The sequence below is a fragment of the Piliocolobus tephrosceles genome, chromosome 6 (assembly GCF_002776525.5).
Source record: "Piliocolobus tephrosceles isolate RC106 chromosome 6, ASM277652v3, whole genome shotgun sequence".
Taxonomy (NCBI): Eukaryota; Metazoa; Chordata; class Mammalia; order Primates; family Cercopithecidae; genus Piliocolobus; species Piliocolobus tephrosceles.
The window spans coordinates 129,282,689-129,295,801 of NC_045439.1; the positions used below are offsets into that span (position 1 = coordinate 129,282,689).

Below are 13,113 nucleotides of genomic sequence, written 5' to 3' on the forward strand. Positions count from 1 at the left end.
CTTGCAGTGAGCTGAGATCCGGCCACTGCACTCCAGTCCGGGCGACACAGCAAGACTCTGCCTCAAAAAAAAAAAAAAAAAAAAAGAAAGTTTATAGTACTTAAAGCTCCATGGAATTCCGTTGTGGGAGACTTAAATAGTTTTACCTATAAAGTTCAAATGCAATTTCACAGGATATCATAAGCAAACCAAGAATATTCAAATAAAATAGATATGGTGGTTGGCATTTTAGAAAAAAATTAAGAAGTACAGAATAGACACAATTATTATTAACTTTGATTTATGAAGCTGATTTTATTAAGAGTCTCAAAAGAAAAAGGTTAAAATGTTCACTTCCCTTTTACTTAAAAATTAATAGTATTCTATGGTCTATATTTAATATAACACGCACTTAAAAACAATACAAATATTTGACTCTTAGATTGCTAAATAATTTAGGGATTTGGTCTTTGTAAAATACATATTCAACTATGCTATTGGATCTTCTCACTTAAAGAGAAGGAGTTACGGAAATTTATCTCTGAACGAGAATAGCTCCTCTGATGGATAAAAATACTGCAAGACAACACCCTGTATATATAAAACAGTAACGGTGATTCTTCCATCACTGGTTATGTACACAGAGCTGTACAGAAAAATTATCTCACATTCTTGAACATGTAGTAATCAGTTTTCTAGAGATACCAGGTAATAGAAGAATAGCACCACAGAAATCATAATTTTGGTTCAGGACATATACAACAATATGCGTAATTGTGCACACCTTTTATTTTATTTCATTTTCTTAGACAGAGTCTCACTCTCTCACCCAGACTGGAGTGCAGTGGCACAATCTTGGCTCACTGCAGCCTCTGCCTCTTGGGTTCAAGCGATTCTCATGCCTCAGCTTCCTGAGGGGCTGGCATTACAGGTGCACACAAACACATCCAGCTAATTTTTGTATTTTTAGTAGAAATAGGGTTCACCATGTTGGCCAGACTGGTCTCAAACTCCTGACCTCAAGTGATCTGCCCACCTCGGCCTCCCAAAGTGCTGGGATTACAGGCATGAGCCATGGTGTCCGGCCAATTGTGCATACTTTTAAAAATATTTTCCAATGTACATTTGTTCTGCTTTAGATTAAACACTATTTTCATAGCCTGTAAACAAAAAATTATAAAAATAATTCTTTGATTACTCAAGTGAATAGTTTAATAATTGAAATTTTAATTTTATATAAGAGACTTGTACTTTCATTTATAAAAATACGCATTTATATTTTAAAACTAGGTAAAAATAGATACAGAAAAATTCTAAGATTTTATATTACTATAAACACCCATATATATCTTTCAGCATTTTGTTCTCGACATTTTAATTATTTCAACATCTTATAATGACTACGAAATTACAGTAAAAACTATCTCATTTAAGAAAAATGGATTCATGCTAGGACCTAAATATATAAGAAAATAATATGACTTCCACAAAACCTGCGGTTATTCAAAAAAAAGAAAAAAGAAAAACTAAGTCACTAATATTAGTACTGTAAATTCACACTAAAATGAAGAATGCCAAACTTCTCAAATTTAACAAAGTCATCAAAACAGCTCTGCCAGGCTTTAATTCTCTTTCAGATTATGTTAGGAGCAGAGATGTCAGCAGATCCAGTTAAGAAGTAGATCAGACATATAAACAACCAGTGATATTTGCTATAAGCATATAAAGATATTCATTTTTTGAGCCCTTCCTCACTTCTACAGCCAGTTTTGACTTCATGTTTTCCTACTACCTACAAAAAATACACAGTGAAAACCAAAACTTCTCAAAAACAAAGTATCTGCTTAAAATGGCAATTTTTAATAAAAGCATTAATAAAAAGGATTAAACAAAGAACTATTATGCACATTGAGTGGGGGGGGTTCATAACAAACAATATCAAACAACATTGTAAAAATTACTTCTCATTACACCGACCCTTGGCAAATCATAAAGCTTTTCACTCATTAAAACAAGCGTTAACTATAAAATTACTTGCATAACAGAAATCTGATTTAAATTGAAACCTTTAACAAGTTAAAACATAATTTACAGATGAAATAAAGCAACGGCATGTTCAAATAAATGAAAAATAAAACATTTTGCATATTAAATACATTAATTTTTAAGAAACACTTATTTTGGTATTTATATTATGTGAACCTATATATGAAACCTATATTATATCCATCTATATAATACATGTAGATATATTAGCTATATTAATTTTTCTTCACAATTTACATAAAATCATAATTTTCTGATGTCACAAAATATATTGAAATCAAGGTAGAAAAATCAACTGAATCACTTCAATATATTGAAATCAAGGTAGAAAAATCAACTGAATCATTTCAATATATTGAAATTAAGGTAGAAAAATCAGCTGAAACTGTAAAATAATTATACATGAAAATGCTATCTTTGCTAATGTATTTATCTAAAACATACTTTTGCCAGAGTTTGGTTAACAAATGCAATACATCAAATCACTATTCATATAATATTTTAATACTTGAAAGTTCTTTAGTAAAAACGAACTATTAAACCACATTTTGCCAAGAAAGCAAAAGGTATGGTAGAAATTACTCCATGCCACCTCTAAAATATTGCAGGCTGATTTAGATACAAAAATAACAAAGACAGGTGCAGTGGTTCACTCCTGCAATCCCAGCACTTTGGGAGGCAGAGGCAGGTGGATTGCCTGAGGTCGGGAGTTCGAGACCAGCCTGGCTAACATGGTGAAACCCCATCTCTACTAAAAATACAAAAATTAGCTGGGCGTGGTGGTACATGCCTGTAATCCCAGCTACTTGGGAGGCTTAGGGAGGAGAATCACTTCAACCCAGGAAGTGAAGGTTGCAGCGAGCCAACATCGTACCACTGCACTCCAGCCTGCGTGACAGAGGGAGACTCCATCTCACAATTAGATCTCTGAAGTCTCATTAATAGGTTGTTGTCTAAGAAAACACATATTCTCAAGAAAATTCACTTGAAAAGATTGAAAACACTTCTATATTTGTCAGGTTTTTTAAAATGTCCCCAATTCCTGGTATTGATCATAAACAAATGGTTACGAACTCAGTATAGGCTTCTATCATGCAACCACAACATTTTCAGCAGTTTATTTAAATGAAGGGTTTTAAACTGGGGAAACAGTTGGTCAAATCTGTATTTGAGAGAGAGAATCCTGGAAGCAGTGTGTATGATGGATTATGAGATGGATACATTTCAGAGATAAATAGTGGAAAATACCTAAACCAAATGATTTGCTCCTGCATACCACTTTCACACCAGCTTAGTTCCCACACACCACATCTGCCTTCTCCTTAAGCCCTCCTTAACTGACCTCAGTGCTGTCATCACTGTTGCCATACAGCACCAAGCCTATAATACACCATGCTGTCATAAATTAATTCTACAAGAAGTACTGCATGTGAAGCGAATTTGGATCACTTGGGTTATAGTGTTAGTTGCTTTTAAATCTTTTCACAAAGGAACGGGCCCTGGAAAGGAGTTCATCGTGCCTTAGGCGTTAAGCATGATTGATGGTAGAGGCTTTCCAAGTCTGAGCAACCAACTTTTCTTCTTTTGCCTTTTTTTTTAAGTATTGTAGCAATGAACTTTTGTATTTTAGACATCTGGCAAGTTTTCTAACATTTCCCTTTACACCTCTCCTAAAAAGGAGTATTTTCTGTATTTATTTGACACTGAGAAGGACACATGGTCCAGAAAACAAAACGTTTTTTTATTTTAGAATATTTTTAAGTCATTTTTATCCTAAGGTTTTGCCAAATTTTCAAAGCTTGTAAAAGTTTGTAAATAAAATCGAAGAGCCTTAGCTCCATTTGTAAGAAGATTTTACAATAGCTGATAGTTTATCTGTAGTAAAAATATTTTTCTGAGAAATCTGTTTTATCTATTATACCATAGTTTTATGTAAAAATCTAAATTTAAAATCTCTATGTTATTATAAAGTTTTTAATATATGTATATTTAATTATACTATAAAGTTACTTTACTAATAAAGTACTATATCCATTACAAAGTTACAATTAATAATAAGGTAACTTCAGGTTCATAAAAGTCATTGAGGGCCAGGCATGATGGCTCACACCTTTAACCCAGCATTTAGGGAGGCCAAAGCATGAGGATCACTTGAGGCCAGGAGTCTGAGACCAGCCTGGGTGACATAGCAAGACCCCACATCTACTAAAAAAAAAAAAAAAAAAAAAAAATTAAAGAAAATTAGCCAGGCATGGTGGTACATGCCCGTAGTCCCAGCTACTCAGGAGGCTGAGGCAGGAGGATGAATTGAGCCCAGGAGGTCAAGGCTGTAGTGAGCTATGATTACTCTACTGCACTCTAGCCTGGGTAACAGAGTAAGATCCTGCCCCTAAAAAAAAAAAATAAATAAAATAAAAAATAAAGTTACTGAAAGAACAAGTTCTTAATATGAGTTTAGGGCTCTGGTAGATAATTTTTTTATTTTATTTTATTTTTTTGAGACAGAGTTTTGCTCTTGTTGCCCAGGCTGGAGAGCAATGGTGCAATCTTGGCTCACTGCAACCTCTGCCTCCCGGGTTCAAGTAATTCTCCTGCCCTCAGCCTCCAGAACAGCTGGGATTACGGCACCCATCACCACACCCAGCTAATTATTTCTGTATCTGGTAGATAATTTATTCAGTGTTCATCTAGCAAGCTGAGGTAGATTGTTAGATTTTTGCCCCTCTACCCATTAGTTGTCAAAATGGGTATTTCAAGTCTCAGCACTGTGTACCAAGATAATCACTAGCTACAATAACACACTCAATACTTCTTTCTCTCTCCTCTCTAATTCCTTCTTTGCAAGTACTACATGCAGTTTAAATATTAGACAATAAAATATTATAAGTGCCCTTGAAGTCTGGGTCCAGATTTTGTTTTCCTTCTTAGTGCCCACTTTCTCTAGCACATAGCGTGGTATACTTTGCAGCAGTAAAACTATTTTATTAAGCAGATGAAATAGCAAGTCCCCCTCCAGTCATGTAGATAACCCCACAAAATAGAGAAAATCTATTTATGTATATTGCTGACCACACATATATAGCCTGGTGACACCAGAAGGATGCTCTGCCAGAGATTAATTTTTTAGATTCTTTTTTAGTGAGAGAAGTGCTAGCTAGTTATTTTACCAGACTGATGTGTAATCAGTGAAAAGCTGAGTCTCCCAGAAGAGTAAATCACCCAAAATTACCATGGTATTTGCCTAAGGAGGGTAATATGGGGTAAAGAGCCTTGAATATCTGGGGACAGGAGGCACAATAACACACTTTGTGTTTTGAGGATTCAAAATGAGAGCTGCTTTGTTCTCCTTTTGAACTGATCACATAGTATGTAGGCACAATGAAAGTGATGAGGAAACCAGGGCTGACCCAGTGTTCCTGGGCCACTTGTCATTCCTAGAAACTGTAACATAGAGAATTCAAATATGGAGCACCGTGCCAAGGCTTGTAACTACAAGGTGGGATCAGCACCTCTGAAAAATCAGCACCTCTGTACTGCATAGGCAGTACAACATGAGATGGTACTCTTCTTCGCCTCCACATGAGATGAATAAACACGGAGGTTTCACGACAATTCAGGTGGCAATGGGACAGACCTAAGAAAGGATACTAAATTTCATTCCAATAAACCTACAGAGGTTCAATGGGACAAAAAGTAAATTTTAAGAAAAAAATGGTAATAAATTTGACTACACTTGAAACCTGGGTTTTCGGAACAACACATGCTGGTTATATGTGGTACACATTTCTGTCTGTGCATACTTTCAGCCATTAAAACACAACAGAGTCACGCTTTTAACTTGGGCTGAAAATCCTGCCTTTTTTGGTATGCAAAACAACTTTTCAAAGATAAAAGTATTTTTTAAAAATAGGCTGATTTATATGCCAGATGTAAGCAACATCTTTTCTGACTGCTGGTTACTTTTTGTTGTTTCTTTGTTACTATAACCGTCTCTCGTGGTAATTCAGAGTGTTTACAGCAAATCACAAAGGTGTCAAGTTTCTCTTGACTATCAAAGATTGGCTGTTCTTTCTGTCTCCTCAAACATCCATTGGATTTTGTGACGTTTAGCGAGGTTTAATCAGAAAGGGGCCCTGCACTGATGGAAGCCTTTCCCCAACAATCCTTTATTTCTAGGTACACAGTAAAATTCTCTTCATAATAGATTATGTAATTTTATATGATCAAATTACAAAATATCATTGGAAGAAAATTAGTTTAAATATGTTCTATGACAAATAATGTTATAGTTTTGATGCTAGGCATAGAGAAAAGCAATACATAAATGTTTAAGTGGTACACACTTAGCAGCAGCAACAACAACTACAAAAACATATATATAAAAGAATGCAGGGAAGCACTCAGATGAGAAATCGAAGGACATCTAATAGGACTTCCACTTCCAGACATGACAGGGTAACTGATGCCAGACCTGCCTCCCACCAAAACACAATAAACTACTCAAAAAATATGAAGCAATTGTTTTCAAGCAATGGACAGGCAACCCAGAACTACAATCCTGAAAATCTGGGCAACACAAGAGATGAGCCCCATGTTGGACCTGAATTTCTGCCATGGGGCTTATTTTGGGCCACAGCACAGGGAAATGGAACCTAAACAGAGCTGCAGTCTTACAGAACTGAAGAGGCACAGATCAGAGTGGCGGGCAACTGAAGTACCTGGAAGATGCAGGACAGGGCACCAAAGATGAAAAGGCTGTGAGGAGGTAAAGAGGGTGCTATGATCTGAATGTTTGTGTCCCCCTCTAAATTCATATGTTGAAACTAAGTCACCAATGCAATGGTCTCAGGAGGTAGGGCCTTTGGGAGGTCCTAAGGGTGAAATCCTCATGAGTGGAATTAGTGCCCTTACAAAAGATGCCTCAGAGAGCTGCCTTGCCCCATTCCACCACATGAGAACATAGTGAAAAAGTGTCATCTATGAATCAGAAAGTAGGCCCTCACCAGATACCAAATCTGCTGGCACCTTGATCTTGGAACTCCCAGCCTCCAGAACTCAGCAATACATTTCTGTTGTTTATAAGCTACCCCATTTATGGTATTTGTTTACAGCAGCCTGAATGGATTAAGACAGAGGAGCATAAAAACAAGCACACTGGAGAGCATAAAAGAAATGGTAAGTAGAAGTCAGATCAACAGATATCTTCTAATCTTGAGATAAGGGCAAGAAAAAGATTACATTAAAAAAAAGAAGAAGAAGAAGAACAAAGTTCAGTGACCTGTAGAAGAATACCAAATTATCTAATGTGTGTAACCAGAGTTCCAGAAAGAGAGGAAATGTGGAACAGAAAAATATTTGAAGAAATAATAACAGGAAACGTGCCAATTTGGAAATAAAGAAAACCCCAAGAGAGGTAAATATAAAAAATCCTGTATCAAGACACATCATATACAATCTGCTAATACCAAAGATAAAGAGAAAAGATTAAAGACAGAAATCTTAATGCAGCCATAGAAAAAGATATAGGGTAACAATGATACAAATTACAGCTGACTTCTCATCAGAAACAATGACAGCCAGGAAATAATGGAAGATCTTCCTTAAAGTGCTCAAAGGAAAAAATCTTGTCAATCCAGAATTTTATTTCCAGAGAAAATATTCTTCAAAAGTGAAAATGAAATAATATTTTTGCATAAAGAAAAACTGAGATAGTTCATTGCCAGTAGAACTGCACTAAAACAAATACTAAAGGAAGTACTTCAGGTTGAAGAGAAATGACAGATGGAAACTAAATCTAGAGGAAGAAATGGCCAGGTGCAGTGGCTCACACCTGTAATCTCAGTGCTTTAGAAGGCCAGGATATTGAGATCAGCTTGGGCAACACAGCAAGACTGTGTCTCTTAAGAAAAAAAGAATAGAAAGCAAAGGAAATGGTGAATATTCAGGAAAATTTTTTTAGGTGTTTTTTTTTTTTTTTGAGACAGAGTTTCGTTCTTGTTGCCCAGGCTGGAATGCAATGGCGTGATCTTGGCTCACCACAACCTCCACCTCCTGTGTTCAAGCGATTCTCCTTCCTCAGCCTCCTGAGTAGCTGGGATTACAGGCACGTGCCACCATGCCTGGTTAATTTTGTATTTTTAGTAGAAACGGGATTTCTCCATGTTAGTCAGGCTGGTCTCAAACTCCCAACCTCAGGTGATCCACCCACCCTGGCCTCCCAAAGTGCTGGGATTACAGGTGTGAGCCACCATGCCCAACGTTAGTATTTTAAAGACAACTGACTTGCAAAAATAATATTATCTTAAGAAGTTTATAACATACATTGAAATAAAATATATGACATAGTAGTACAAAAGAAAGAGGGTAAAAGGAAGTATACTGTTGTAAAATATGCACAATAATATATAAATGCATATAATTTATATGAAATGGTACAATATTCTAAATGTAATAAGTTAAGGTAGCATATTGTGAAGCCTAGAGAAAAGTCAATGGAGGAAATAAAATAGAACACTAAAATATACTCAAGTAATCCAAAAATAGAAAGGAAGCAAAGAGGAACCAAAAACAAATTGTGGAAGTCAGTTGGGAAGAAGGAGGACTTAATTCCAATTTGAAAACAGAAACTCCAAAGAGATCATCACTCTCACCCTAACAACTAAAACAAGCTGAATAAAAACCCATCAGAGACTGAGGACATGGGGAAATCTAAATCAGCTCCAAAGAGTGAGAAGCACATTTTCAAAGAGAAGAGATCCCCGGCTGCTATCATCCCTGACTGAAATAGAGGTGGGAAAAGAAATCTGCCACAGACAACAGTTAAAGAGAAAACAGTCTAACTTTGAAAGCTCTATGTGAACATACCCGTGTAGAACCCAGAGGATCCATAGGTATAGAAAGACTGTACCATTAATAAATCCCCCTGCTCAACACAGATACACAAGCCACTCTGTCCCACCAACCTTTACCAAAAATGAGGGCAAGGAAAGAGAGCAAGAACTGAGATAATCTCCTCAATGTACTCCAGGCTTCTAGCAAGGGAAAACCTGGAGGATAGGCGGTAACAGAAAAGCCAAGAGAAACTTCTCAGAGGCAAGACCCACCGTCACAGAGTACAGGGAGATGATAGTCAACCTTTACAGGCCAAGGATGGAGCAGCAGGATTCAAAGAGCTCTCAAGGCACAGAAAGCCAGAAGCCAAACTGGAGAGCAAAGAGAATTCCTCAGCAACTGAACCTGCTGGCAGCTGGTCTTTAAAGCAGGGAGATATCTCCTATAATTCAAAAAGATTTGGAACAGCCCATAAATACATGAGAAGGTGCTAAATAACATTAGTCAAGAGAGATATGCAAATTAATAGAATTTTTAAAAAATGCAATACTACTTCACACCCATTATGATGGCTAAACAAACAAATAGACAACACCAAATGTTGGCAAGAATGTGGAGTAACTGCACCTCTCATACACTGCTGAGAGAACAGTGTAAAATGGCATAACCACTTTGAGAACTAATTGGCAAATTCTAAATATTGGATATAAAATTATAAAATTATATTCAAAGGCTTTTCAATGACAACAAAGAAACATGGTAAAATGTTAAGTCTTTTAAGAGAATGTAACATGTGACAAGTCTTGGCATGGACTATGGACTATGGAGAAGGGGCTTACTAAGCAGATATCAACTGGTGCCTACTGTGGTCAAACAGGGACAAGATCACAGTCCCTCACATTTCTTTCTCACATTTAGAATACCCTCGCATAGTATGTCTCCAAACATAACCAAGCATTTAGGGGATGTATGCTTAGCCCCTTACATACTTATATCATAACATCTGAAATCACCTCATGAGATGTATAAAGTGAATCAAATAATTGGTAAAACTTAGTCCACTGCTGCTCATGGTGGCAAGAAAGAATAAAGTCTATGTACATGGCTCAATCAAAAGTTCCTATCCAAAATGTGTAACTGTTAACGTATATAATTTTACTCAAAACAAGCAAAAGCAAACACAAATAGAAACAAACCCAGGAAAATAAAACCACAAGTATATGCCTCAAATTTCTTGTGTAACAGGAGAGATATAAATAAATTATATGAAAGTAGTCACAAAACATATAGCATTCACTGGTTATTAAGAAGCAGTCAATGGTATTAGAAATACATCCTTAACCTCTAACATATACAATGGAAGGAGATGACCATATTCTACCACATCATGTTTTTATATTACAGGAAAAGACAGAATAATACAACACCCAGAACAATGGTTTATCACAGAATTGTTTTTTGTGGGGGGTTGGGGACAGAGTCTCACTCCGTTGTCCAGGCTGGAGTGCAATACTGCAATCAGAGTTAACTGCAGGCTTGATATCCTGGGCTCAAGAGATTCTCCCACCTCAGCCTCCCAAGTAGCTAGGACTAAGGTGTGTGTCACCATGCATGGCTAATTTTTTTTATTATTATTGTTGGATTTTAGTAGAGACAAAGCCTCACTATGTTGCCCTGGCTGGTCTCGAACTCCTGGCTTCAAGCGATCCTCTCGCCTCAGCTTCCCAAAGTGGTAGGATTACAGATGTGAACCACCATGTCTGGCAGAATTGTATTTTTTGTATATTCTTTAAATGTATGTAAAAAAAAAGAGTTCATAAATACAGCATTATATTTATGCATTTTGGTTGTATATCTTATATAAGTTTCATATATGAAAATGTTAGGAAACTGTAAAGTATTATCTTTACTGATACATTTTCTAGGCAATCCTCAAAAGAGTATCTCATTTTCTGGGTATCTGAATGTACAAACTTGATGAAAGCTAGAATGATGAAACACCATTGGCCTGATGATATATAATAAAGGAAAGACCATATTCCCGTATTCTGTCAAAAATTTTTATATTAACTATAGTTAGAAAAAATAAGACATTCATTATATGAGGGTAAAAAAATATTTTTTAAAACACAGTCACTGCTGACTGGTGCCATTTTTTTTTTTTTTTTTGAGGTGGAGTCTCACTCTGTCACCCAAGCTGGAGTGCAATGGTGTGATCTCGGTTCACTGCAACCTCCGCCTGCCAGGTTCAAGCAATTCTCCTGCCTCAGCCTCCCAAGTAGCTGAAACTACAGGCACAACACCACCACAACCGGCTAATTTTTGTATTTTTAGTAGGGATGGGGTTTCACCATGTTAGCCAGGCTGGTCTCGAACTCCTGACCTCAGGTGATCCACCCACCTTGGCCCCCCAAAGTGCTGGGATTACAGGTGTGATCCACTGTGCCCAGCCTGACTGGTGCCATTTTTATATACAGTATTGAATCTATATATTAAGGCCAGAACATAAAGTCTAAAAATTAATCTGTTAGTATGTTTTAATTTAGATATTTCTGGACTTGAAAAAACAAAGAAATATCATAGACTTTTTCATTCGTGGGTTTAACATGCATAATTTTTAACATTCTCATGTTACCCTGAAGTTCTATGACAGGTAGTAATTTGTAATTTTGTTTGAGTCACATATTTCACCTAGATACACTAAAAGGCTGGTTGGTATTCTCGAGTTGGTTTTACTCAAAAGAGTAAAAATAATCTCAGACAAATTAACATCTGTATCTTTCTCTGCTCATTCTTGAATACACAGTAACTTTCATATAATACCTGAAGCGTAAGTTTTTTATTTTTTAATTATCATGTTTTTTAATACATGAAATCATATATGAGAGTAGGATTTGCAAATATGTGTATTCACAAAGCAAGGTCTCTGGATGCTCCTCCCAAGAAATCAAAGGGTTTAATGGTGGCTGTCAATAAAATGCAAGATTTTAGTACTGCCTATCTATAAGGTACATTCATAATTTACTTACATGTTCAGCAGGCAGAACAGACAATCTTAAGTCTCAAATGTAAATTGTTCTACTAAAATTTAGCATGATTCCTTTTAAAATCAAAGTTAACATACATTAGGTCAGGCACGGTGGCTCACACCTGTAATCCCAGCACTCTGGGAGGTCGAGGCAGGTGGATCACTTGAGGTCAGGAGTTTGAGACCAGCCTGGCCAACATGGCGAAACCCTGTCTCTACTAAAAATTCAAAAATTAGCCGGGCATGGGGCCACGCACCTATAGTCCCAGCTACTTGGGAGGCTGAGGCAGGAGAATCACTTGAACCTGGGAGGCAGAGATTGCAGTGAGCTGAGATTGTGCCACTGCACTCCAGCCTGATGACAGAGCGAGACTCCGTCTCAAAAAAAAAAAAAAAAAAAGTTAATGTACTTTAGTTACCTCACTGGAGAATAAGAGAAAACACTGCATGTATTTGACTTTTGGATAGTAAAATGATTATATCATGCAAAGCTCACCTAAATTCTCTTATGTGAAATTCAGAATTAAAGTAGCTCTTTGTACAAATATTTTGCCAGAGCTGTGATTCAAAGGGATCTTGGTCGCAATGCACAATTGTAGTAATTGTAGCTGATGCTACCTTCTTACATTTGCATCACAAAAAAGACTCTTAGTAATATTTCGCCCACATTCCTTAAAGTTTCATCTTTAAACAAATGGACAAATACTTACAAATACATCTACAGCCCATTGCCTAGACATACAGTGAGAAATATGAAGAAATATAGATTTATAATAGACAAGAAACTATTGTGTTCTATAGACTATGATTACCTGGAGGTAGGAATTGCAGTTGGTTATTAGCTAATCGAAGATGACGTAAAGCTCTCAGACGACCAATTTCTGGGCAAACAATTTCTAAGGCATTGTCACTAAGATCCAGACATTGGAGTTTTACAAGAGACCCAATGGCTTCAAAGAGAAAAGGAGAACCAAAATGAATTTGATTCAAGTATTACATCAAATCTTTAATGCAAGTATTCCAAGTTAAAATATTTTACTACTTAATATCCTTGTCTCAGTTGCTCACAAAACAGTAAAAACACAGATTAAACTCAGTTCATGAAAGTGATAAATACTTCCAGTTCAAGATAAAATATAACTCAAAATACAGCACAAATAAAAACATTAAAACTAAAATAATTCAAGAAATGATACACAGGGCCTTTTTTATCTGACCAGAATTCTTAA

General features: G+C 36.3%; 1 protein-coding gene across 5 annotated transcripts in view; it reads right to left on the reverse strand.

The window, feature by feature from the left end:
* Nucleotides 1-13,113, reverse strand: part of LRRC28 (leucine rich repeat containing 28) — a 129,962-nt gene that overhangs the window by 81,707 nt on the left and 35,142 nt on the right. For all 5 annotated transcript variants that reach the window (XR_002733392.1, XM_023220877.1, XM_023220879.1 and 2 more), the window contains one exon: nt 12,697-12,834. Coding sequence is in view for 2 of the 5 variants with exons in the window: in XM_023220877.1 (XP_023076645.1) it covers nt 12,697-12,834 (138 nt within the window). In the remaining 3 variants the exon portion in view is untranslated. The remainder of the gene's footprint in view (nt 1-12,696; nt 12,835-13,113) is intronic.